At 42.7% G+C, this 27,957-nt stretch overlaps 5 protein-coding genes across 6 annotated transcripts; 4 read left to right on the top strand and 1 right to left on the bottom strand.

Annotated features, from left to right (window-relative positions):
- The first annotated feature begins 15 nt into the window (after window positions 1–15).
- On the top strand, window positions 16–27,957 carry LOC121853343 (DEAD-box ATP-dependent RNA helicase 12-like). The gene is made up of 5 exons (XM_042347411.1): window positions 16–201; window positions 902–1,108; window positions 1,151–1,434; window positions 2,865–3,033; window positions 26,581–27,957. The coding sequence occupies exons 2-4, from the start codon at window positions 908–910 to the stop codon at window positions 3,028–3,030; spliced, it is 651 nt and encodes a 216-aa protein (XP_042203345.1). The 5' UTR covers window positions 16–201; window positions 902–907; the 3' UTR covers window positions 3,031–3,033; window positions 26,581–27,957.
- Window positions 6,308–8,269, top strand: LOC121853349. Its single transcript, XM_042347419.1, has 3 exons — window positions 6,308–6,391; window positions 6,786–7,102; window positions 7,549–8,269. Exons 2-3 carry the CDS (start codon window positions 6,792–6,794, stop codon window positions 7,712–7,714), a joined length of 477 nt encoding a protein of 158 aa, XP_042203353.1. The 5' UTR covers window positions 6,308–6,391; window positions 6,786–6,791; the 3' UTR covers window positions 7,715–8,269.
- On the top strand, window positions 9,479–12,814 carry LOC121853347. The gene is made up of 3 exons (XM_042347417.1): window positions 9,479–9,636; window positions 11,886–12,259; window positions 12,555–12,814. Exons 2-3 carry the CDS (start codon window positions 11,892–11,894, stop codon window positions 12,718–12,720), a joined length of 534 nt encoding a protein of 177 aa, XP_042203351.1. The 5' UTR covers window positions 9,479–9,636; window positions 11,886–11,891; the 3' UTR covers window positions 12,721–12,814.
- On the bottom strand, window positions 15,606–16,891 carry LOC121853346. Of its 2 annotated transcripts, none has more exons than XM_042347415.1 (3): window positions 16,781–16,891; window positions 16,203–16,591; window positions 15,606–15,891 (listed from the first exon to the last, which is right to left on the bottom strand). In XM_042347415.1, exons 2-3 carry the CDS (start codon window positions 16,583–16,585, stop codon window positions 15,726–15,728), a joined length of 549 nt encoding a protein of 182 aa, XP_042203349.1. In that variant the 5' UTR covers window positions 16,586–16,591; window positions 16,781–16,891; the 3' UTR covers window positions 15,606–15,725. The 2 variants fall into 2 exon arrangements, with proteins under 2 accessions (XP_042203349.1, XP_042203350.1); XM_042347416.1 differs by having other exon boundaries at window positions 16,203–16,586; window positions 16,781–16,884.
- Window positions 25,105–27,957, top strand: LOC121853348. Its single transcript, XM_042347418.1, has 3 exons — window positions 25,105–25,148; window positions 25,911–26,257; window positions 26,412–27,957. Exons 2-3 carry the CDS (start codon window positions 25,923–25,925, stop codon window positions 26,575–26,577), a joined length of 501 nt encoding a protein of 166 aa, XP_042203352.1. The 5' UTR covers window positions 25,105–25,148; window positions 25,911–25,922; the 3' UTR covers window positions 26,578–27,957.

The raw sequence follows: 27,957 nt of genomic DNA, 5'->3' as shown, positions 1-27,957 counted from the left end.
AGGAGGGAGGGAAGAGGAAAGATTAGAGAAAGGGAAAGATACTGATGATGTAACACCATTCAACAGGTGAGTGGAGGAGGAGAGAGGGCATGACAGTATACCCTGGCTGCCTGGACATATATAAAAGCGGTGTTAACGAGGTTTGGGCCAAGTCTTCCCCCAGCAGCGCCTTCTACAGTATATACACAAGCCTCGTGGACGGTAACTATCACTCCTTAACTTGGAGTTCATTTCTCTCTTTTAAGTTATTCAATATTTTTTTTTCCATTCAATTGATTTTATCACCTGAAGAATATCCCACCCCAGTTTAATCCACCTCAAGATTAACCTAACCTAACCTAACCTAACCTAACCTAACCTAACCTTTGCATACCTTAATCACGTCAGGTTATTCAGTGTGTGTGAAGCCAGTTTATTATATACACTCTTCACACACAAGTTTTGCCATAGGGGAGAGTTATTATGTTGTAACCTAACTTAACACTAACTTAAACTAGGTTAGGTTAGGGTTGGTATAATGGTTTCTGAAGTATATATATATATATATATATATATATATATATATATATATATATATATATATATATATATATATATATATATATATATATATATATATATATATATATATATATATATATGTCAGTACTGAATTGGACAACCAGTTATTACTTGTTCAGCAGACGGTTCCCACAGTAGCTCTCACTTCAGGTTAAGAGAGTCTCAGGGGTTTGTAAACAATGTAATTATTTCTCGTAAAGGTGTGAGAGAGAGGTAAGACTTAGAACAAGGTTAGGTTTGGTCAGGATAAATTATAAGGTTAGGCTGGACTACCATAGGCTCCATCAGATTAAGACTTGAGTGACGCAGCAGTTAGTGATACAGGTGTTGTCTCCGGCAGGTGAACATGACCACTGTGACGACCACCACCTTCCTGCTGGGTGGCGGCGTGGCGGCCCTGGCAGGTGGGGCGGCCCTGGCGGGAGCTATAGGTCTGGGACTGGCGGGCCTCGCGAAGAAGCTTGTCCTCAATAAGGAAAATGGCGGCGGTGGTTACGGTGGCGGCGGAAAAGGTGGAAAAGGCGGCGGCGGTGGAAAAGGTGGTGGGGGCGGCTATGGTGGTGGAGGTGGCCACGGTGGAAAAGGTGGTGGTGGAGGTGGAAAAGGTGGTGGTGGAGATGGCCACGGTGGAAAAGGTGGTGGTGGCGGCTACAAACGACGTAGCAAGAGAAGCAACGGCAGCAGAAGCAGCAACAGCGGCAGCAGGAGACTACAAACACGATCGGAGGAGGAGAGGACCTCCCTGGAGAAGCTGCTGCAGGTGATCCGGGCCCAAGACGTGACGGGGTGTGGCCTGAGGTTCTTGTGTGACCTTGGTGGTGTGAGGGACGACCACCTCACTGACGATGAACGAGCAATTCTCAACCTGGTGGGGTAAGTCGTCTACTACTACTACTACTACCTCTTCTACTACTACGTGGCCTCCAGCCTCCCCCAATAGCCACACCTTCGCCGCCATTTTATTACCTTAATATTAAATATCCTAATACATAAGAAGCTATCCTATCTGTGTTGAGTTAGTTGAGCCGCAGATCTATGCGGCATTCAGTGACTGTAGCCTCATAGTCAATATCTGTGACTGTTGTCGGTTTTGGAGCCGATGCTCTCGTTCCCCTGACGCAGAGCAAAGCCGACCTAAGGAGAGAGAAGGACAGTCGACATCTCAACTACTACTAATACTATTTTTTCTTTTCTTTTTTTGTAAATGGCCTCCATCCTCCCCTACTAGCCATACTACTAGTACTACTGTTACTACTACTACTACTACTGTCTTAGTCCAGAGAGAGAGAAACTCAAGCGTTCACAGGTCATTAATATCACTATTAGGGACACCACAATAACACACAAACTCCTCCTCCTCCTCCTCCCTCTCTTCTTCTTGTCCGCTAGTGTCGTCTTCTATCGTGATTTTCCTCTTCTTCCTCCTTATCCTCCTCCGCTTATTCTTCTTCTTCCTCAAACTTTAATTTTCTCTTAACTTTTCTCCTCTTCCTCCCTTAAATTTAATATTTGTCTTAATTCTTTTTCTCTTCTTGTTCCTCTTCCTCCGTCTACTTCTTTCTGTTTTATCTCTCAAGTCTCTTATCCACATATACTCTCTCTCTCTCTCTCTCTCTCTCTCTCTCTCTCTCTCTCTCTCTCTCTAATACAAGTGAAGCCAAAGGAAAGAAGATAATTTGAAGTTGGGTAAAAATGTTTGTGTGTTTGTCTCTTGCTTTACCACTACTACTACACCCCAATCTCTCAACCGTGTCTCATTGCTGTCTCCTAATCACCTCAACCCAATTTAGCTCTAATCAATGTCTCCTTAACTCCCCCCCCCCCACTACCCCCCTTCCCTTCCCCTCCCATCACCACTTAGAGGTCTCACTACTTCAGAGAAACTCGATGTAATTAGAACAAAATGAGACAAGATGATTAGAGTTTCCTACACTTAGGTTGTTTGGGGACATGTGTTGAGTACTGAGCCAGGTAGTCGACGGCGGGGAGGAAGTGAGGATAGTTAATATGAGTAATATATAACAGGTAATGAGAGCCTGGTGTTTACTCCTGGTGCACAATCATCGTGTACTGTGGTCACTGTTGGTGTGAGTTCAGTGATATATTCTTCGTCTGTTCTTTCTCAGATTTTTATGCTTTCTTATATTTTTTTCAGTTATCTTTATTTGTCGTTTGGGATTTATTTGATCTTTGTTATTTTGTCGTGTCTGTTCTAGCATTCCCCTCTTTCTTAACGTTATAATTGGTTAGGTTAGGTTAGTATTCCAGGATTTAATTGGTTATTCTCCCTCTCACCTGTGCAGACCATCGGTGAGACCCGGGGAGGGACTACTACCCCCTGGGGCTACTGGGGACTACCTGGCAGCTAAGAGTCTGGGTGCAGCTGGCGGGGACTGTGGCCGAGCCTTCCCAGAGTGTCCCCTGGGTGGTACACAGCTCATGGACCAGGTTATGGCCTACCTACCCTAATAAATACGCACAACACACACACACACACACACACACACACACACATTCATCAATAACTCCTCATAATCACAACGTCTGCTCCATCACCTTCATTTCACTATCAATTCAATCATCATTTTACTCGACAAATCTCCTTTTGCCTTTACCAAACCCTTGTGTTATATTGACTTAATTATTACACTATATAAAGTCTCCATCATTATAGATACAAATACAGGTATGTACAGGTAACTACTCAGGTCAGTTCACCTCTCCCTCTAAACCACGAACCCCCCGAGATATTCAGTCAGACTCGTGAATCCAAAGCAATAGACTGAGACATTATTCTCTTCATAAATGCTTTGGATTCATAAATTTGAATCTCTCTGGGGTTCGTGTTTCAGAGGGAGAGGCGAACGAGCTTGAGTAGTTAACTGTACGTTTATAAATCTCCAAGACTTAGCAGAGTATTAGTGGACTAGATGGTTATTATTGACGAAATATTGTGAAGACGGGTAGAGTGTAGTCTTCGTTTTATTTTACGAAAGGCAATATAGGTTGTTTATAATTTCTTCACGTTGAATTATGTGAAAAAATACACCCAAAAATAAATATACCGACAGAACGTTGAACCTATTTTGCATGTCCTAAGTCGCGTGTCAGGGGCTCAAGCTGCACACGTGAACATAAATACAACCCTCTCAATTTCTCACTCAAATGACCCGCAATTTATAGTCATTCCGGAATTGCGTGCATGTCAAGCTCCTATATCGGACGATTTCTGGTAAAAAAAAAAATACGCAAAAATGACTAGTTCAGAATTCACGTTATCGGGGACATAGGAGGGAGGACTATTTAGGTTCATCATCAAAGGAACTATTATCTTTAAAATTCTTCCTAAATATATGAAAGAAATACTGGAAATTAGGAGGAATATTGAGATAACTGATATTGAAAATACTTGAATAAATGAAGTTAATGTTTACATAACCTTTTTGCTGAATGAAATCGTCTGGCATTAGTTAACTAAACTACCAAAAGTGGCGTCTCTCTCAAGGGTCTCCAACTAGTCCCCTTCACTAGTGCGTTATACAGGGGGTCATCAGGTTTTGTGCAGTGTGGCAGTCCTGTGTTTGTTTACATTCAACAGAAGGAAATTAGCAATAGTAAACAACATGGAATCAAATTAAAACATTAAAACAAATATCTCGATGATTAGTGGAATGTTTACATGACGAGCCCCTGTAAACGCACTAGTGAAGGGGACCACTGTACATACTACAATGACGGAATCCTCACGTTTTACTCGTAATGAGTAGAGGAAGTTATTGTGGTCTGGCCAGCTATAAATCTTCCTGTGAAAAATCGACACTGCCGCTGCACCCCCTCATCACTACATGATCTATTGCCATATACATTGGACGCTGTGGTCAATGGCATCTATATATAGAAACAACAAGTAGATCTAAAGTCACGGTTGTACAATAATGATGAGTTAGAATATTAGTCGATGTTTTGTTTTTTCTCACTCTCTCTGTGACATGTTTTGGTGTGGACTAGAGCGGTCCAGCCAGCCTGGCTCCTCCTCCCTTCCACCATCACACCCAGTATTGCACCATGTTTAATAGAGGGATATTCTTTCTTGTAGAGGCGTGCGAACACACACTGACACACACACACAAGCACACACGCACACACATACTGACACACTGACACACACACACATACACACTTTGTCTGTTATATAAAACTACTATAATAACTGGACGATTATCACCTGTGTTCTGCCCCATCAACCACCCGAGTACAGCGCCAGTTTTCGGAGACATAACAAGGAAGTAACAATGTGTGTGTGTGTGTGTGTGTGTGTATTAATTCCTACAGTGATAAGGACGCATTCACAGCCACCAACATTTAACACAAACTTTCACCTGGACAGAACCATTAAAACCATGAGCCTCAATACCTGACTCGATAATCATTATGAAACTATTATTTTTACGAGGTTACGCTTCTCATGTCTCTCCTAACATCTATCGAAACGTTGCCCGGAAAGATATTGGAGGCATAATGTGTTGTGTAATGGTAGACCCTGCTGACATATGGCATCACGAAAATTATGACCAAGTTCCAGGTTGCTCATCTGTCTTTCTGCCTCATTAACACACAGTTGTAGGTCTCGGTTGTTTCTCTTACTTTGTCAACACAACATATATACAGTATGTCGTTTCTCACCCTTGAATTTTTTCTTCATTTTTGTATTTATTTATTATTATTGTTTTATTTTATTTTTGTAGTTTCTATTATAATTTTTATTTATTATTATTATTATTATTATTATTATTATTATTATTATTATTATTATTATTATTATTATTATTATATTTTCGTCCTCCAGGCCCTGATGTGGGGCCCGGGTGAGCTAATGCCCCCCAACAAATGTTTTCTCCTTCTGAAAAAGGTTAATGAATGATACACTAAAGTTAATGATCTCTCTCAACTATACCAAAAAAAAAAACTTGTGTTTAATGATTCCTATAGTTGTGTGAAGGAACAGCAATATAAACCAGACAGGAGGCAAAGTCCCCTTCACTAGTGCGTTTACAGGGACTCGTCAGGTTTTGTGCAGTGTGGCAGACCTGTGTTTGTTTACACTCGACAGAAGGAAAACAGCAATAGTAAACATACTATGGAATCAAATTAAAACAACATCAAAACAGATACCTCAATGCTAATGATTTGTGGAATATTTATATGACGAGCCCCTCTAAACGCACTAGTGAAGGGGACTTTGTTGACAATATAATATAACAAATACTACCCACTGCTATAAGACTACCTTGTATAGTTTCAGGAAAAGCCTTGAGAGACCTTAAAAATAGTTATATGTGTAGTTGTCATTAAACGAGGCGTGAGAGTTTAGCGTTGTGTGCTTTACTTACGATACCGAGGCCATATAACGAGACCGAGGCCACATAACGAGACACAATCTATAACGAGACAAACCACAAAGAAGGTAATAACTTTATTTATTTACCAAAGAGAAGATAATATAGGTGCTATATGTTTCCCTGAACTATATAGATAGGAAAGTACGTTATATCGAGGGTCCGATTGAGAGGTAATGAAGGAGAGAGAGTGAGAGAGTGAGTGAGAGGGAGAAAAGTGAGAGTGTGAGAAGGAAATAAGGAAGGAGGGAGGTAAAAATGAGAGTGTTTAGAGGGTGTGTCTTGTGTTGTGTTGACGAGTGAAAGAAAATTAAGTGAGACAGTCTTAAGGTCACCTGGGGAGGATAACAGTATATAATGTTGAGCAGCGTCTACTTGAACCACAGTGGAACAAGACTCACCTGACTTAACTACTCCTTCATCTTCAATCTCAGGTGAGTGTTGACAGGTGTGACTTATTATACAGGTGTTTTGTTTTGTTTTGTTCTTCAGTGGAGGTTTGATACGTATGGGTGGGTGATATGGGACAATAATTCAAACCTCATTGCTACAGAAAGGAAAATAGAAGTTGGGTGAGAATGTTTAGCTTTCTTTATCCATACAGGGAAGTGATAACAACAATAATAATGTACACGTGTAGTTAATTAACGAGTAGGAACAATATCGTCAGGTATAGTACTGTATGTGTTCAGGTCTGCACAGGCTGAGAACTGTCATGGGAATTGTTCCAACACAACACACTGGTGACGCAGAAGAGGACTCGACAGGTGTGGGTAAGTATAAGAATGATCACTACTCCCAGGCCCGTGACCCACCTCTCCCTTACAGATCAACATGGCATTTGTTTTGGGAGGTGCCAGTGCCATCATAGGCGGGGCGGCCCTGACTGCTGTCGCTGGTGCTGTCGGCTTGGCACTCATTGGCTCCGCACGTCGAAATTTTGGTGGCCGACGTTCCAACAGAAGGCGTTTTGGTAGAAGGGGCAGACGGGCGGTGGATGAGGAGCAATCTGCCCTTAACAAGATGCTGGAGTTGGTGAAGATGGAGGACACGTCAAGCTGCGGCAAGAAGCTCATGTGTGAGCTTGCAGCCCAGCCCTATGACAGCCTCCCGCAGTTGGGACGTGACATAACCACCTTGGTCGGGTAAGATACGCGCGCCTCTCACTATATAGTACTGCTGACGCCAAGCCACAACCAACTACACAATGTTTATATGTAAGACACCACAATAACAGCCACGACTCGGTATTACAGGAACAGCAAGGTAGCTACAGGCACAGCAAGGTAGCTACAGGCACAGCAAGGTAGCTACAGGCACAGCAAGGTAGCTACAGGCACAGCAAGGTAGCTACAAGCACAGCACGATAAGCTGCACGCACGACACGTCATTTATAATCACTACTTAACATTTACAATTTCAATATAATATGGTTATAGCAAATTACATGTCTAGAAATAGGGAACCTGAACAAAACTAAACTTGCACAATCCATCGAGACTACTCCACTATAGCGATGAACTATTAATTTATATGGGGTAATGTCGACACAGGTATGATGTAAGAACTAATGTCTACATGCCTTCTACAGATCTGTGAAGCCTGGGGAAGGGCTCCTCCCTCCTGGTGGTGCTGGAGAGTACATGGGAGCCAAGAGTTATGGTGCCCTCGGATGGAATTGTGGGGAGCTGTACAACACGTGTCCATATGATAGTCAGCAGATGATGAGCATACTGACCTACAAGCTGGGTTATTGAGTCCGTCTCACCTGCACCCACTGTCTGCCCTGAGAGGAAAAAATCCCACCTAACTTCACCTAACCTAACCTACAAGGGCATTAGAATTCAATAGAAACTGAAGTAAGTGGTATTCTAAAAAGGTGGGGTTTTGTCCGTGTATTCATTTGTCCACACAGCAGCTTCTGGCGGGTCACAATCAGGACTTTACCTGATGGGGGACCACTGATGGGCTGATTGGCTAAGATGGGTCTTGTCTAATATCATCCACTGTTTAAATCATTATAGGTTGGTGCGCCATCGTGTGTGTAAACTCACCACGTTGACGGCTCCTGTAAATAATATTCGTATTTCATTATCTATGCACTTTTAAATCTCTCCATGGCTTTTATATAATGTATAATGAGATAACTGTCATCATCGTGTGGCAATGCTCAATCTATACACTAAACACTACTTGGACAGAAATGAAAAACGAAAATTTATCCATTTTTCATTTCGAGTCACATGATGAACACAAAATTGATTCTTACAAAACCAATAAAAATATCACACCAAGAATTATTTTTATTTCAAGGTTCCAACATGTTCAAGTTTATTGGTTTAAAACAAGATGAACATTAATGGTACAGATAACATAATGTGTGTGCCGGAGGAATGTCACTTACCGCCACAGCCTGTACAATATTCAACTCCTGAATTTCAACTAGCCGGCTCCCCTGCCACTCCTGAAAATTGCGATACTTTTCTTAAATTAATGTAATTGCATCCTTACACTATATTAAAAAACGGCATACATACATACATACATACAGTACATACATACATACATACATACATACATACATACATACATACATGGCATAAAATAATGCTAACGACAAAATCTGTTTACTTGCTGTTTTTACCTCTATTTAAGATACATATGAACAAATGTTAAAGCTAATTAATTTCATATGAAGTAATGGTTGTCGCCCATCTAGCTGATATTATTTGTAATTTTCTGTTTAATCTAGACAAGGCTGACCATCTCGAAGAGGCTGACCGTTCCTAAGTTATATTGATTTATGTAATTAATTATTTATCTGTGGAAATTCTTTAATGTATAAGAAGGGACACGAATTATAAAACTATATTGAAATCCCGTAAAAAACAACAACCGATGATGAGTTATCGAAAGGTAACTAAACGACAAAATCATTCTTTACGTCATTGCTTCTTTATTATGCGGATATAATTTTATACTTTAAAATTACTTTTGGATAAAATTACACAGAATAAGTTAATAAATAAAGAATAAAACAGGAAAGGTGACAATAGCACACCCTGGCCTACACCCCGGCCCACACCCTGGCCTACACCCCGGCCTACACCCCGGCCCACACCCTGGCCTACACTCTGGCCTACACCCCGGCCTACACACAAGTGCCGTGTTGTTATCCTCACTAATACAACTGATGGCCTGTTGTTCTTCTCTGGCTGAATCATTGGCTATTACAATATTCACTCCCAACATTCCTTATCAGCAGTAACTCTCATGACTCCTTTCTGGGAATTCTTACAAGAGGTATTTAAATAATCATAATCATATTCATTTTATCCTTTATTTTAACAGCCATGACAGTCTAGATCTGTGACTTTCTTCCTGGTGACCAAATCCGAGAGCGGCTAAGTCAACAGTTCCTGTACTAACCGTCAACTACAGTCCTCTCATTGCCAGGTGGTGATGGCAACTTTTCCCGAGGGATCCACCTCCTCTCTCAGTGACGTCGTCGCTCACACCTCTCAGTATACAAGTGGGTCACCTGGGGTAGTCTTCAGCTGCGGCAGGTAAAAGGCAGTATATATAGTGTGGAGCGACCGCCACTGACTCACTCGCTTGGCTCCTCTGCTTCCTGTAACTTGTACGGTATTACCTACAGTATACTTCACGCCGCCCCAAGGTGAGTGTTCACTTTGGTGACTGAGAAGCTCTGATGAATTATGAGTGGCCATTATATTTAGTGTTGGTCTAGTGACACGAGCTGTTAAGAACATAAGAACATAAGAAAATAAGGAGTCTGCAATAGGCCGGTTGGCCTGTGCATGGCAGCTCCTGTCGAGAGTTACTACCACTCTCTATCATCCATGAATCTATCTAGCCTCCTTTTGAAACTTTCCAGAGTTCCCGCACTTACTACAAAGTTGCTAAGCTTGTTCCACTCGTCCACCACCCTATTTGTGAACCAGTTTCTTCCTATCTCCCTCCTAAACCTAAACTTATCCAACTTGAATCCGTTGCTCCGAGTCCTATCCTGCTCGGATATTATAAGAACTTTATCTATATCCCCTTTATTGATTCCTTTCACCCACTTAAATACTTCTATCATATCTCCCCGCACTCTTCGTCTTTCTAGGGAATGCAAGTTAAGTTTCTTTAACCTATCCTGATATGGAAGGTTTCTAAGTCCCGGAATCATTTTTGTCATTCTTCGCTGCACCGACTCTAGTGAATTTATATCCATTCTATAATAGGGGCACCAGAACTGAACCGCATAATCGAGGTGCGGCCTGACTAGCGCAAGATATAGTTGCAATAAGACCTCTGCACTCTTGTTACTTACACTTCTAGATATAAAACCCAATACTCTGTTTGCCTTATTTCGAACATTAACGCACTGTTTTCTAGGCCGTAGGTCCGGGCTTACAAGTACCCCTAGGTCTCTTTCACAAGTCGACTTCTCTAGGTTGATGTTGTTAAGGCTGTATACATTATAAGTATTTGTTCTTCCAATATTAAGTACGCTGCACTTGCTGGTGTTGAATTTCATTTGCCATTTTTCAGACCACCCCTGCAGTTTATTTAGATCCTCCTGTAATGCATTTGCATCCTGCCCTGAATTAATTTGTTGCCCTATTTTGGTGTCATCCGCAAACTTGCTTATGTCACTGCTGATCCCAGTATCTAGATCGTTTATGTAGATTATGAACAAGAGTGGGCCTAGTACTGACCCCTGGGGAACCCCACTGGTTACACGGCCCCACTCAGATTTAACACCATCTACGCTGACCCTCTGCGTTCTATCGGTGAGCCATGATTTTATCCAATTTAAAACTTTCCCCTCGATACCATGAGCCTTAATTTTTCTCAGAAGCCTCTGATGCGGTACTCTGTCAAATGCTTTGCTAAAGTCTAAGTAAATAACATCGTAATTTTCGTCATTATCTACTACCTCGAAGACTTTCCTAAAAAACGTTAGCAGATTTGTTAGACAAGATTTTCCCTTTGTAAACCCATGTTGAGAGTCGTAGATTAATTTGCTTTTCTCTAGATGCGATCGGATGCTATCTGCTATAATTGATTCAAGAAATTTCCCCACTACTGACGTCAAACTGATCGGCCGGTAATTTGACGCTGATGCTCTGTCTCCCTTTTTGAATATGGGTACTACATTTGCCTGTTTCCACAAGTCTGGCACAACTCCCGTGTCTAATGATTTTGTAAATAAGTTTACGAGGGGTCCGCGAATCTGTTCCCTACACTTTTTCAAGACTCGAGGGAAAATTTCATCCGGCCCTGGGGATTTTGTTTTCTTTAGTTTACTTATCTTCTTAAGAACATCCTCTTTTCTGATAGTGATATTCTTTAATTTCTCTTCTTCCTTTCCCTTAAATATCAGTTCCACCTCTGGGATTTCATCGCAAATTTCTTCTGTGAAAACTGATAAGAAGTAGCTGTTCAATGCTTTGCTTATTTCTTCACTGCCATTTATCACTTGTTGTCGGTGTTGTAATAGTTATATAAACTAATATCATCCACGTGTGAGAGAATGAACTGTGAATGATTAATTATAGCTTAAATATCTAGATATTTTTCTTATATTGTCCGGTAAAAGATTATGGGGCTATTCAAGACAGAATATGAACATGTGCGTGAGGTGATGTGAGAGGCCACACCGTATGTCAAGTAACATGGGGTGGAGCGTCAGAAACTGTCCTCTGGCAAATTAACTTAACTGCGATGGCAAAACTGTATCTCTGTGTCCGTCCATACATGAGGAAAATGGTTTACACAAAAGCTTATCAGTGGTGAAGCAGAGCACCTGTAGTCAGTGAAACAACACCTGTAGTCAGTGAAACAACACCTGTAGTCAGTGAAACAACACCTATATAGTCAAGAATAAAACCTAAACCCTCTCCATTGTCTCCACAGCTCACAATGGCCACCGCCTTTCCCACGGGTTTTGCGCCTATAATCATCACTGCCAACAACACAGGGACAAATAACAACGATTTTGCTAATGTGGCAGCTGTTACCGCGGCAGGTGCCAGTATACTGACTGCTATAGCTGTCATTTTCTTGATCATCTTTACTAGTACCACGCAAACTTTCCGCTCTGGACGCTTCAGGAGGTCAAGGAATAGGCGTGATATGTTGGGTGACGAGGATACCAGAGTCAATAGCCTGCTGGAGCTGGTGCGTGCGCAGGATGTAACAGGCTGCGGCAAGAAACTCGTATGTGAGCTTGCTGCCCAGCCCGAGGACCGCCTCCCAGATGTCGCACGCAACGTCCTCAATCTCGTCAGGTAAAACTTAAGTCTGTTTTAGGCTGTTTTCTAACGTTGACCACATATCATTGTATTGGGTGGTGGAAGCCTTGGTCTGTTGTGAGAGGGTTTGCTTTCAGGTTACAGTTCATTATTATCAGTGGGAGGGAGGGAGCCATTCCGTGGTGGGGGTCAGTAAGGTTAGGTTGGTTAGAACACAACCCAACACTTGCTTTGTAACTCCAGCCAACGGTTGTAACATCACTGGACGAGAGCGAGTTAACTGAGTTATAACATGAAACTTACAAGACAATGTAAAATTTTCCTTGTTCAGATCTGTGGTGAAGCCTGGGGAAGGGCTTCTCCCTCCTGGTGCTGCTGGGGAGTACCTGGAAGCCAAGAATCACGGCCTCTTGGGGTTGGACTGTGCCCAAGAGTACCCCGTCTGCCCCTACGACGGCCAACACCTGAGGAACCTGATGATGACCTTCCGTATTTAAACGTTACCTCGCCTGCCCACCACCAGCGCCACCACTACCGTCAACACCACCACCAGCGCCACCACTACCGTCAACACCACCACCAGCGCCACCACTACCGTCAACACCACCACCAGCGCCACCACTACCGTCAACCCCAACACCAGCCCACCAACCTTCAACACCACCACCAGCGCCACCACTACCGTCAACACCACCACCAGCGCGCCCCAACACCACCACCCACCACTACCGTCAACACCACCACCAGCGCCACCACTACCGTCAACACCACCACCACTACCGTCAACACCACCAGCGCCACCACCTTCAACACCACCACCAGCGCCACCACTACCTTCAACACCACCACCAGCGCCACCACTACCGTCACACCACCACCAGCGCCACCACTACCTTCAACACCACCACCAGCGCCACCACTACCGTCAACACCACCACCAGCGCCACCACTACCGTCAACCCCAACACCACCACCAACACCACCACCAACACCACCACCAACACCACCACCAGCGCCACCACTACCTTCAACACCACCACCAGCGCCACCACTACCTTCAACACCATAACTCACTTCCCACCTGTTATGTGTGTGTATTCTTTTGCATTCAATATGTCATTGAGTAAACTATATCCAATCCTATCCATACACTCTAATCCAACCCAACCCAAATTAATTATAGTTTGGATATTATGTAAAGGAAGAAGCAAGATGGTATAATGTAAACACAGGTCAAGTGGTTAGGCTGGTGTCAGACATAACCACCATGTATATCCTTTACTGCCTGACGGTCACTTTATTTATCTGTGATGTATATAAGTATTTATTTATTTTGGTATAACAAGATGTATGTATATATATGTCAATTGTATTATTTTTGGTCTTAATATATTAGTTAAGAGTGATACTGTAACTTGCTAGACGTCCGTACTGTATAGCAACTTTTTAAGCTCCTTACTCAACCATACTCGTTGGTCTTGATAATAAAAGCTTTTGCATATAAAGATTTATTTTTATTTATTACTTTGATAAACATATCTTATTGGCTGACGTTATGATAGTGAAATAAATGTGGTGTTTACGACTATTGTACAGATGGTAGTTGTAGTCTGTCTCACCTGTCTGTCTGTCTCACCTGTCTGTCTGCCTCTCTCTCACCTGTCTGTCTCTCACCTGTCTGTCTGCCTCTCACCTGTCTCACCTGTCTGTCTCACCTGTCTGTCTCCCACCTATCTGTCTGTCTGTCTCACCTGTTTGTCTCTCACCTGTTTGTCTCTCACCTGTCTATCTCTCACCTGTCTCTCCCATCTGTCTGTTCCCGTAAGAGCCTCAAGAACACCGCCTGCAGGTTAACAGAATGACAGGGAGGTGTGTATCATGTATATCCGGCCGTGTGGTTATCTATCCGGCCGTGTGGTTGTCTATCCGGCCGTGTGGTTGTCTATCCGGCCGTGTGGTTGTCTATCCGGCCTGTCCGGCCGTGTGGTTGTCTATCCGGTCGTGGATCATCCGGCCGTGTGGTTACCTATCCGGCCGTGTGGTTACCTATCCGGTTCATCCGGTCGTGGTTGTCTATCCGGCTGGTTATCCGGCCGTGTGGTTGTTCATCCGGCCCTATCCGGCCGTTATCTATCCCGTGGTTGTCTATCCGGCCGTGTGGTTGTCTATCCGGCCGTGTGGTTGTCTATCCGGCCGTGTGGCTATATAACTGGCCGTGTGGTTATCTATCCGGCCGTGTGGTTATCTATCCGGCCGTGTGGTTATCTATCCGGCCGTGTGGTTGTCTATCCGGCCGTGTGGTTGTCTATCGCCGTGTGGTTATCTATCCGGCCGTGTGGTTGTCTATCCGGCCGTGTGGTTACCTATCCGGCCGTGGTTGTTCATCCGGTCGTGTGGTTATCTATCCGGCCGTGTGGCTATATAACTGGCCGTGTAATCCGCCGTGGTTATCTATCCGGCCGTGTGGTTATCTATCCGGCCGTGTGGTTGTCTATCCGGTCGTGTGGTTATCTATCCGGCCGTGTGGCTATATAACTGGCTGTGTGGTTATCTATCCGGCCATGTGGTTATCTATCCGGCAGTGTGGTTATCTATCCGGCCGTTTGCTTATCTATCCGGCCGTATGGTTATCTTATCTATCTGGCCGTGTGTTTAGCTTATCTATCCGGTCGTGTGTTTATCCTGTTATCCATCAGGCCGTGTGTTTATCCGGTTATCTATCCGGTCGTGTGTTTATCCTGTTATCCATCCGGCCGTGTGTTTATCCGGTTATCTATCCGGTCGTGTATTTATCCTCTTATCTATACCGTTGTGTGTTTATCCGGTTATCTATCCGGTCGTGTGTTTATCCGGTTATCTATCCGGTCGTGTGTTTATCCGGTTATCTATCCGGTCGTATATTTAATCTGAGACTGTGTGCATGTGTACGTTTGTCAGTGTGCATGTATGTTTGTGTGTATGCATGTGTATGTTAGTCTGTGTATGTAACTCAGCCATAACTGAGAGAACTGTGAAGAGAATCATTACGACTTAATATTTTAATGACAGACAACCAACATTTATCCTCTATTATACTGAGAGAATCTTGAGGTGACTAAGATCAAACTATTTATGGTAATAAATAAATATGTTTTTTATTATTTTTACACTTAATTCTTATATTAGGTGATGATTGGATAAGGTTACGTTAGGTTTTTCTTACATAAATATATTATACTCTAGTAATTCATATGTAATTGTCCATAAAACATTAGGTACATCATACTAGGTACATGACTGACTGATGTACGTACATTCGGGTTTTATTGACTTATATATATATATATATATATATATATATATATATATATATATATATATATATATATATATATATATATGATGTTTGTCCATTGTATGAGAGGATGTTTTATATACAGGATCATACTGTACAGTGCGGGTAGTGAGAGGCAGTGTGGCGGCGAGACACGCGGTGGTGGTGGTGGGGGACAGCCTGGGGGACTTAAGGAAGGAAGGTCATCATCAGGTTCCTCAGGTGTTGGCCGTCGTAGGGGCAGGCGGGGTACTCTTGGGAACAGTCCAACCCCAAGTGGCCGTGATTCTTGGCTTCCAGGTACTCCCCAGCAGCACCAGGAGGGAGAAGCCCTTCCCCAGGCTTCGCCACAGATCTGAACAAGGAAAATTTTACATAATGTCTTGTGTATCTTGTAGTTTCATGTTATAACTCAGTTAACTCACTCTCTGTTGGCTGGAGTTACAACGTAACTGTTGGGTTGTGTTCTAACCAACCTAACCTTACTAACCCCCACCACGGAATGGCTCCCTCCCTCCCACTGATAATAATGAACTGTAACCTGAACACAAACCCTCTCACAACAGACTAAGGTTATCACTCCATGGTATTACAGTAAAAGTTGGTGTGGTGTAAAGGGATAACTTCTACATCAGTAAATAAAGTGTTGTGAGATACAAGTCTTACCCTACAAGGTTCAAGATGTTCCTTGACACTTCCAGCAGAGTGTCCTCGGGCTGTGCCTCAAGCTCGCACATGAGTTTCTTGCCGCAGCTTGTTCTGTCCTGCGCCAGCACCCGTTCCAGCAGGCTGTTCAGGTATCGTTGTTCGTCTAACGCCTTACGCTTGTTACTGCCAAGACGTCTACCACTACGGAATGTCTGAGTGACTTGGGCTGCCATCACTATGCCAATGACTCCAGCGGCAGCCAACACACCCAGACCAGCACCGCTCAAAAGTGTACCAGATAAAATCGCGCTACCTGTTCCTGTGGCTGCCCCAGTGGTAAACCCAGGAAACAACGAGCCTGTGAATGTGTCCGTGATGATTGCTGCTCCTGGCGTCCCCATGCTGATCTGTGCCGGAGACAAGGTTAGTGACTCGTCTTGTTAATTTACTACAAGTATTGTTGCCTTCTGTTCATATTACGAAACTTTATTATTATTAATTACATATAGTTAATCAGTGTTCTTATTTACTTCAACATAACTTACTACTTGTACTCCATTAATCAGCAATATATATAAACACCATGGCACACCTACCTCAGATACAAGACGCGGCGAAGAAGTACTGTACTGTATGTGTATCGAGAATCAGAGTTGAGGACTCACTGTGTTAAGCGATGAACTCGGGCCCGGCTATATACCGCTGGCTTTTACTTTTTCCGGCCTGAAAACCCAACCATTCATAGCTCTATACACGTGCTTATTAAAGTCGCGTACACGCCCACAACATACAATTATAGGAATCCGGCCCGCCCTCAAGCATTCCCACGAGAACGATGATTTTAGACTGTTGCTGTGCTTTGCTTTTGGTCACACACTCCCTATAATTGCCTTCTTTGATATTTCTACAGTTCTCATATGATTTACCGCCTTCTTCCTCTAATTTTCCTTCACCACCTCCTTCTGTTGGGGAGGTGAAGGAACCCTAAGATTTATCACAGAAGCACTTGAAGCAAACCCCACCGTGACTTGAATGCTGTCAATTACTCAACTTCACATCTTGGTAAAAAAATATATCTGCCATAGTTTTTCCTTCCTGTTCCTCCTCTAACTTTCTCCCATGCTTTCTTGTTGTTAAAGATAATGACTCAAAAGATTGGTGATATTTTGATAATTTAGTGCTATAAAAGAAGAAATTTTTAATGCATCAAACAGGGAGATCAATTAATTTCATCTCACAAGCATCACGGCCATACAAATCAACATTATTGGAACGGTTGGTAAGGAAACTGGTGAGGCCCGTGGCTCCCCAATAGAGCCAATATACTCAGGATAATTTATAACGAATAACAACAAAGTGTACACCAACTGGTTTTGTATATCTTATAGCATACGAAAAAAATAAAAAATACGAGGGTAAAATATTTTTGGCGAACATGGATGTACAGCAACAGAGTTCCCGACTTGCCATTTTCCACTCCCTAAGTTCTTGCCAATGGCGCGTTGTCTGGTGGGAAGTGCTCGTCTACTCCAGACATTGTCACATTTACGTCTTTATTCTTCCGGTTCTCTTACACCAGTACTATTATAGGTATGAATAAGTCATTTTATACTGGTAGAACTGTATATAGACCCCTAAAGTACACAACTATAAGAGTGGTAGTGTAAACTAGCGTCACCCAAGTTGGTACAGAGGGTGAGAAAACGGCTTAACATGTTGAGTTTTTTCGGGTGAACGTTCGGCAACAGGCAGACGATATGATGTTGCTTGTTTAAGGGCTTCTTAAACAATTCACAGCACTTCGCCCACCTGTCCGTCAAGCGCCATTGGTTGATCTATGAAGTAATATAGTATAAAATGTGAAATGCCTCAAGGTTGTGTGGAACTTGGTTAAGCCTGTCACATGTTATCCTAGCCAACATTAGACATGTAAATGCTAAGAAGCATTTTTTTTCTTACTTGTGATATTTGTGTTGTTAAAAATTTCTTCTCCAATTTAGATTTATAGCTTAGGTTAGATAGTGCTTATGGAATGCCAACCTAACTTATAAGTGGGCATAACTGAAATGAAACTACTGTATATAGAGAAGTACTCGGTTCAGTGTATGATGCATCACCTATAAAACAATTATTTTGCTGTGTTTTATAAGTTATCGTTTACAAACACTGTTGAGGTACAGTATCATCTTTAACTTATGGAGTTTAATAGAATTTAACAAAAAATTGAAGTGAGATTTGACATGGTGTATTAATGAATGGTGAGGTGCAATAATGGTATTGGAAATGTTTCAGTAAAACCTATAAATGATTTAGTAATTGCACAAAACTCTGCTTTAGTGATCAATATAATGTGTGTATCTGATGGAGAAAATAAAATATATCAGATGCAACAGCATCAGGAGGTGCATCTCAACAGGAACTGTTTCAGTGTACTATCGTTGACAAAAGTTCGCTTCTTCCCAAACTGAAGCAGTATCGACCCGCACAGCACACCCGCACCAGATAACAATCAGGGTAAGTCAGTTCGGAGACTCATTCCCGTGTCTCAGTTTCACTACAGGGAGCGAACTCTTGTCCACGATAGTACATCTCGACAGGAACTGTTTCAGTGCACAGTACATAGTTCACATTTCAGTGAAGAGGCTGCTGCTGCCATCAGTGGAGGAGTGGCATGGGACCCCACCAGTTGTGCATTTTTTCTTTAAGTATTCACTGTAATCTTTCTTTATCCTAAAATATAGATGATTTTACACTCACTAACTGGGCTGCTGCCTACAGTAAAGGAGACAAACCCAGTTTAGTCTTGTATGTTAGGTGTTGTTATATACAATTTTAAGCAGCATATTTACTTTACTAGTTCTAACTTAAAGGGCATCGGTAAATCTATGTAATACTGTCGCACATGCTTAGTTTTGTCCAAGACTTCTTCCTAGAAGGGAACATCAGTAGTTAGTGATTTGATTTGTTGCTAAACAGATAAAAACAGATTTTCACTCAGATTCTCACTCGCTTATTCCTTTTGTATTCCTAGGCTCACTTGTGTCGCACTCTAGGGCTCAGCTCGGGGTCGTACAATACAGTAATGCTATTGTGGTCAATATTAGTTCTTGCTCCGCGCTCTGTAATTAGAAAGCGGGGCAAATTTTTCGCCAGTTCGCACGCTTCTACCAGCATTTGGAATGTCACGGGTTTGTTAACGAGTCCGTACCATGTTGGGCGCTCGCAACCCAAGAAAATTACGACTAAATGCGAAGAAGTTTGTTTTTACTGATACTTACCACAGTGGTGATTATGCTAACAAATAGACTGTGAAATTTACCCGACAGGCGAAGAACAAACATGAGTGATAGAGAGTTAGGTCAATGGCATAAGGAGACCAGCATCTGTGGTTTTAACTGAACAAGAAAGCCAACTGCACCTGACTACATGTTCTGGATTGTTCGAGCATAATGGTGGTACTGAAAGTCAAGTCACGAGGGTGGGAGGGGGGGTTGGCATTGAAATCTATTCCCAAAACTTAGGTTGTATTCCAGAGCGTGTACATTGACCGCCGCTTCATGGTTAGGAGGTTACCACTTTCTGGAAAATGACTCCAAATAACCACCAGTATAAATGAGCCATGCAGCCCTGACATCCATAACACGGAGAAACAATTTTGTCCCCCTTCCTCCTCCTTCGTCATCACAGGTAATCAACATCATCAGTAACGTATTCAAATAAATCCTTCACTATTATACTCATTCACCATAAAAATAAAACATTATATCTACTACGTTCTAAAGGTTCTTAGATGTATAACATTCATAATGACCTCCCGTAAAAGCCTCATGATTTATTACAAACGTATAGAATAATTCATCTTTATTCATCATTACTCATCATCCTCTACCATGAAGAATTATTATGATCCTTAACGTCTACTGCTCTGTGGATGATGATGATGATGATGATGATGATGACTTTTGACAACAGGAAAAGGAAAAAAAATAATGGGCTATGATAATTGACGTCCTCATTGTGTTTTCCGGTCAAGATGGTTGTTCCTTGGTGTCTCTCTACCTAGTATTAAGCTCTGTCTCCCTCATTCATTCTTTCTTTGTTTCTTCTTGTTTCTGTTTATCATACCCCTTTTCATTCTTATCTTTCGTCACTTGTGGGTCTTTGTTTATCCATCTCCCTATCCATCTCCCTATATATCTCTTCCCCCTATTCATTTTTATCATCCTTTGTTACTCGTGTCTCTGTTTATATACCTATAATGTTTATCCATCCATTTATTCATGCATCTATCCATTCCTCCATGTATCTATCCTTCAGCGACAATTTGAGTGCCGAGAAATGCAGGAGGTAAGCCAACCATTTTGTTAGCGGAGATTAGAACTCGCTCACGTTCTCTGGTTGGTGGAGGTGTGTACGTGTGTGTGTGTACGTGTGTGTGTGTATGTGTGTGTTAAGAAAGTTGAGTCATTGGGGTAAAGAAAGTTCGCTTTATTTATTTTGTTTTATTCCGTGTCTAGTTTATATTACACTGGGGATTTTTTTTTATAATATACTGTGTATCACTTTCAAATTTGCCAGGATTTTGTGGTGGCTAATGACTATAGTTGATTTTAAAGTTGTAGATACACATATTATTTTCTTTGTGTGTATGAATATATTATGACACAGTTGAATAATTGATGAGTGTTTATTATCATGTCAACCAGTCGGGTAAAAAAAACACCCATTAAGTGTTGACTATTAAATTATTCTAAATATGTTTTGTATGATGTACTTGGCTTAATATAACGTGAATGATAAAACTAAATCTTGCCTCTAAGTGTCCATATATCTTTGACTATCTTCGCTATGCTCCCCTCACATGAAAAATCAAAACAGTAACACTTTATTTTTTTTACAGTGGGCCACCGACTAGTACAAGATGACGGGCCTCGGGTGGAGAAGAATGAAGACTCAGGTAGAATCTTCATTAACACAGGTAAGAATGTGATCTTATTTTAATGGGGGGAAATTTTATGATCATGACATAGAATGTTTGTTTTGTTGTTGAAAAAGTTAATGAGTGAATGTCAATGACAGCTTCTTGACGTATTCTCTATGGTGGGGTTGACAGCTTCTTGACGTATTCTCTATGGTGGGGTTGACAGCTTCTTGACGTATTCTCTATGGTGGGGTTGACAGCTTCTTGACGTATTATCTATGGTGGGGTTGATAGCTTCTTGACGTATTCTCTATGGTGGGGTTGACAGCTTCTTGTTTTCTCGTTGACAGCTTCTTGACGTATTCTCTATGGTGGGGTTGACAGCTTCTTGACGTATTCTCTATGGTGGGGTTGACAGCTTCTTGACGTATTCTCTATGGTGGGGTTGACAGCTTCTTGACGTATTCTCTATGGTGGGGTTGACAGCTTCTTGACGTATTATCTATGGTGGGGTTGATAGCTTCTTGACGTATTCTCTATGGTGGGGTTGACAGCTTCTTGACGTATTCTCTATGGTGGAGTTGACAGCTTCTTGACGTATTCTCCAGGGGTGGGTTGACAGCTTCTTGACGTATTCTCTATGGGTGGGTTGACAGCTTCTTGACGTATTCTCTATGGTGGGGTTGACAGCTTCTTGACGTCGTATCCTCCATGGTGTTCAGGTAGATAATTTCTTTATTAATTAAAGGTTCCATAGTTGCGTCGCATATGATCAAACTTGTAATGTGTTTAAAACTGTCTTTACGTTGATTCTGTGCATTTTATTTGTTCCTTCCACTATTATTTTTCACACACACACACGGTTTGGCCATGGACTACTGCGCCACCCTCGTCATCGCCACCAGCAGTCCCCCACCCAACTCGCGCAGTCCCCCACTACAACAAAATTCAGCCCATAAGAGCTCGCACCGATAGATATAAGAACAGCACCATCCCATCTATTGTTAAAATAATAAACAACTCCTGATTTATGTACTGTACAGCCCTGTAAATGTATTCAATGCATATTATATCATTATGTCTAAATTAAATGTAAGTCTGTATGTTTTCAGCCACCGGCTGCAACTCTATTAATAAACCGTTTATTATTATTACACTCTAACCCTCCCCCCCCTCTCTCTCTCCCAGCCAGTATATTGTTTAAGAGCATTTTAACATTGGGTCACCATATTGTTCACTAAACCTCTAGACTCCTCGTTGTTCGGCTCTGCAGGGGTAAAGAGAGCGTATCGTCCGCTGGCAAACAATCGCTGGGTCACCGCACCTGTTTGACCGACTTCGTTGATTACTGCATTGTTCCGCGTGTGTGGGTAATAGAGAGGCTGGTGACAGGTTACCTCCTTGTCTAACACCCAGATTTTATGTCCAGAACCTTCCTATGATGATGATAAAAGTAAATCCTCCCAATACCGGACTAATTCTTGCAAACCTTGTCCGTTATTGGGAGGAGGGAGAGTGTGTTAATGAGAATATACCATCGTCGTCTTTAAAGGATTACACTATAGTCATCAAAAGTTTCAAGACCAGAACCTTCCCCCCCCCCTCTAGGGTAAAGGTTGCACCCCCTCCCCACACAACCAACCGACTGTATGTACCTACAGTGGTTAAAAAAAGTACCCAGATTTTAACATATATTCATTGACAATCTGGGGGGGTTTTTTCTTTTTTTTTTCGCTCGGATGACACTGTTGTGGAGATAATTTATGTGAGATATCTTGTGACATACTGAAGATTTATAGACTATAACATCTGTTGTCTCTTGAAGTGTATGAATGCTTCCAAATGCAAATTAACAGACGGGTTTCAGGAAAATAATGATTATACTTGTAGATGAATTACCGTGTTGTTGGGGGGTAACTGAACTAAAATTACTGACATATGGGCTTAAATAATATACTGTATATAAGAAGAAGAAAAAGACGTCAATGTTCTTCAATATTTATGTGATAGTTGTGCGTAAGATAACTCACCATGGCGCGGACACTGTGCTCTTACTGCGTCATGGTGTTATTTATGATGTACGCCTTCCGGTGATACTCGGGTAGTTTCCTTACTTGATGATCCTCGTTAAGTATGACAACTAACTCATGACGGGTGAGGGCTATGAGGGCAGTGTGAGGTGAGGACCGTGGGGTGAGGGTTGTGTGGGGTGAGGGCTATGTGGGGTAAGGGCTATGTGGGGTAAGGGCTATGTAGGGTAAGGGCTATGTAATAATAAAATAATAATAATAATTAACGGTTTATCAAGATAATATGGCAGCCCGAAAGCTGAAAATATACGAGCCGGGATGATGGGTTACATATGGTGAAATCGGGGAGTGGGTCACTTGATTGACGAAAGCTTTCAGTACAAAAAATATAAGAAACATTGAGTCAATATAAAGATTAACTATAGATCTGGCACTGTGGGAGCTGGTCTCGTAAACATTCTTGCGACTTGATATTGGCGCCAACAAAGTCCTTCACACTGTTTGGATGCCGTTGTACCTGGGTTGCTAAGCCTCTTCCTCACTACGTGGTCTGGGTAGGTCCTTCAGCTCACACAAGGTGCTGATATACAGTAGTTAGGAAATCATAATTCCTCACCTGGGTGAAGCAGGGAGTCCTCATTTCTCTCCTGATGTAGTTTGGAGTCTTTCTTGGCTTCTCATCCAGTGTTGGAGGTGGTGGGTGTACGGGGGAGTCAGGTCAGGTTAAGTTAGTTCAGGTCAGGTTACGTTGGGTTAGATTTGTGTTAAGGTGGTTAATCTTCAGGTGATCATATTAACCATCAGGATTAACCACAAGGCGTAGTTCATCATTCATCATTAATCCAAACATAACGAGACAAATGACCTGTAAATTACCACGTTATTGCAATGAGTTCAGTTCAATAGGGACATATACCATATACTGTATTTACATCAGGGAGACAAAAGGTTAGTACAAGAAGGGTATATGTACCCAGGAGGTGATGGTGTGCCATTATGCATTATGCCTGGTGATTTACTGTGTCTTGTAGAATGATGTTTTTACAATGATAGTTATAGTGTTATTGTATATTTATGGTGTTATGTGTGTGTGTGTGTGTGTGTGTGTGTGTGTGTGTGTATTCGGTATGGTCGATGGGAACACAGGCAACCGCAAAAACTTTATCTAACCTTGATATTTCAGCTTTATTATGTACTGTATATACTATGGGTCATAAAGCTTCACACACACCCTACACAAGACACACCCTACACGAGACACACCCTACACGAGACACACACCCTACACGAGACACACCCAACACAAGACACACCCTACACGAGACACACACCCTACACGAGACACACCCTACGAGACACACCCTACACGAGACACCCTCCTAAGATACACCCTCCACAAGACACACCCTACACGAGACACACCCAACACGAGACACACCCAACACGAGACACACCCTACACGAGACACACCTGACACAGGACACACCCCTCCACAAGACACACCCTACACGAGACACACCCTACACGAGACACATCCCACACAGAGACACACCCACACAAGACACACCCTCACACAAGACACACCCAACACAAGACACACCTACACGAGACACACCCAACACGAGACACACCCAACACGAGACACACCCAACACGAGACACACCCTACACGAGACACACCCAACACGAGACACACCCAACACGAGACACACCCTACACGAGACACACCCAACACGAGACACACCCAACACGGAGACACACCCTACACGAGACACACCCAACACGAGACACCCTACACGAGACACACCCAACACGAGACACACCCAACACGAGACACACCCAACACGAGACACACCCTACACAGTCTGCTGCCTCATCAAGGTCCTTAGATGGAGGGGGGGGGGGCTGAAGACACGTACACAGTCTCCCATAGATATATAAGGACCAGGACCCGTAAGTGAGGCAGCAGTGTTTAGCCTGACCACCTCGTTCCTGTGTCGTCGTCATCCTAGAGGTGAGTGTGGAGGGTTCTGGGTGATGTAAGGTGCTTTATCAGGTGACTGTGAGGGTTCTGGGTGTTGTAAGGTGTTTTATCAGGTGACTGTGAGGGTTCTGGGTGTGGAGGTTCAGGGGTTGTGGAGGTACAGGGGGAGGAGGGGCGAGAGAAGCAGGTAGGTTGGTACAGGTGTAAGCTCTCCCTCCCTCTATATATCTGCGTGGTTTATTTACATTTAGTTATACAGTCACCACCTCCTGACTTACCCATATATTTAACCCATTCAGACCGGACATCTTGTTAACCGCACTGGCTATACAACATGACCACAATCCGCCAATCAACTTGCATGGTCCTTCTGCTCCCTAATTACTATACTTGGTGGATGGAGACTAATTACTCTAAGGAGAGGAATGTTCGCCTGAGGTAGAGGCAGTCTTATTATAGTGCTTGTATTACACATATTATTATTATTAGTATTAGTATTGTTGTTATTATTATTGTTATTACTGTTATTATTATTATCAGTTCTCAGAGGAAGTCATCTTGTAGTGTGTGTGTGTGTGTGTGTGTGTGTGTGTTTTCTTCCCACCAGTGAGGACACAAACATTTGATAAAACTCTGGAAAGAAAATTACCTGACACACTTGGCAATATTTGACATACACTTGAGGGCCTTGACATACACTTGAGGCCCTTGTAGGTAAGTGGGATTGGGATTTAAACATCTTAGTAGGACAACAAATGTAATGTTATTCCCGTTTCGTGTCACCATTGGCAGACTCCCAGCATCATGGCAACCATTACCGTGGGCGCAGGCATAGCAGCAGCAGCAGGAGTTGCAGTAGCAGGCGCCGTGGGTCTGGGTCTGCTGGGCTTGGCGGCGGGTTCCAGAGGCGGCAGACGCAGGGGTGGTCGCAGAAGGCAAGGAAACTTTCGCAGATTCGGGCGTGAGGCGGGGGAGGAGGTCCGGCAGCAACAGGAGGAGCAAGAGGCTCTAGAACGCACCCTGGAGCTCATCCGGGTGGAGGACGTGACCGGCTGTGGCCTGCGTCTTATGTGTGAGCTGGCGGCTACGCCCTCGGAGACCCTGCTGCAGGAACAAATGGCTATTCTCAACCTGGTGGGGTAAGTCTATAACCTCATTATATACAGTACATGTAATTCTTAACAATGGCCAAGGAGCAGGGTTTAGAACTGACAAACGTATTATCTTGTATTCTCTTTAGGTTAGGTTAGTATTCCAGGATTTAATTGGTTATTCTCCCTCTCACCTGTGCAGACCATCGGTGAGACCCGGGGAGGGACTACTACCCCCTGGGGCTACTGGGGACTACCTGGCAGCCAAGAGTCTGGGTGCAGCTGGCGGGGACTGTGGCCTAGCCTTCCCAGAGTGTCCCCTGGGTGGTACACAGCTCATGGACCAGGTTATGGCCTACCTACCCTAATAAATAAGTACTGGAACAATGCTGCTTCTAGACCCGGGTGTAATACGAGTCTCCACTTAAACCATCGGTGAGTCTCTGTAATCTCCTGAGTATGATGACTTAAACCCCTAAATAACAATATCATCGTACTGAAGGGGTTTAAACCAACGTTGATAATGTGCTTTACAGAATCTAATAAACACAAACTGAAGGGAACATCAACAAACCATTTAGCATAAAGGAAGGTTAGTAGAAGTAGGTATTTTATAATGATTTCAAACATCATCCATAACCCTTTGAGGACTGGTTTAACCCTTTGAGGACTGGTTTAACCCTTTGGGGGCATTGGTTTAACCCTTTGGGGATGATTGCTTAACCCTTTCAAGACTATGCTATGTTTTAACCCTTTGAGGCCCATAGTTTAACCCTTTGAGGACTGGTTTAACCCTTTGGGGGCATTGGTTTAACCCTTTGGGGGCATTGGTTTAACCCTTTGGAGATGATTGCTTAACCCTTTCAAGACTATGCTATGTTTTAACCCTTTGAGGCCCATAGTTTAACCCTTTGAGATCCATGGTTTAACCCTTTGAGGTCCATGGTTTAACCCTTTAGAGAAGATGATTTAACCCTCCAGGACTCGAAGGGTTAAGTTAACACTAAGATTAAGAAAAGCTGTTCAGAATATGTGACAGTAATCTTTCATCTTTCCTAAATAGCGTAAGCACCTAGTAAACATTAGCTCAGCGACTGGTAGACTACGAGTGTTGGGTCTGGGTTGTGGACAGGTGTGTGTACATTTGGTCGCCAACATGAGATTGACAAGACGAAATTGGGCACAGGGATCCGACTCTGGTGGTGTGTGGCCGTGTTCACTCGACCGGTGTTTCCTCTTGTTCACATGTTGGCAATAAAATGTACGCACTTATGGACGCACCTTGAGACGTGGTCAGGTGTGTTCATTTACCTTTCACCTGTCGAGAAGAGGCCTTTTGTATTGTTAGTTAAGTGTTTAGTGTAATATATGTATGTAATGCTAGTTAACTAATATGTGTATGTGATGATAGTTAACTAATATATGTATGTAATATGCTAGTTAACTAATATGTGTATGTAATATGCTAGTTAACTAATATGTGTATGTAATGCTAGTTAACTAATACATGTATGTATTGCTAGTAAAGTCTTTTTGATGGGTTGCTATTAACTATTTTCTGCATGTAATACTAGTTGTCTATCTACCGCATGTACTGTACTACTAATTAAGAATATTGTATTTTCATGAATTAGTTAATTATTTTGTCTAATTATGAATCATTAGTCGTAACATTTTGTCCTAGGTGGCGCCATCTGTAAACAAAAAAAGTGTACTAACTAATGATAGAATAAAACACATGACAATAA

The sequence above is a fragment of the Homarus americanus genome, unplaced genomic scaffold (assembly GCF_018991925.1).
Source record: "Homarus americanus isolate GMGI-L3 unplaced genomic scaffold, GMGI_Hamer_2.0 scaffold20597, whole genome shotgun sequence".
In the NCBI taxonomy this organism is placed as follows: domain Eukaryota; kingdom Metazoa; phylum Arthropoda; class Malacostraca; order Decapoda; family Nephropidae; genus Homarus; species Homarus americanus.
This window is presented reverse-complemented; position numbering and strand designations above follow the sequence as displayed.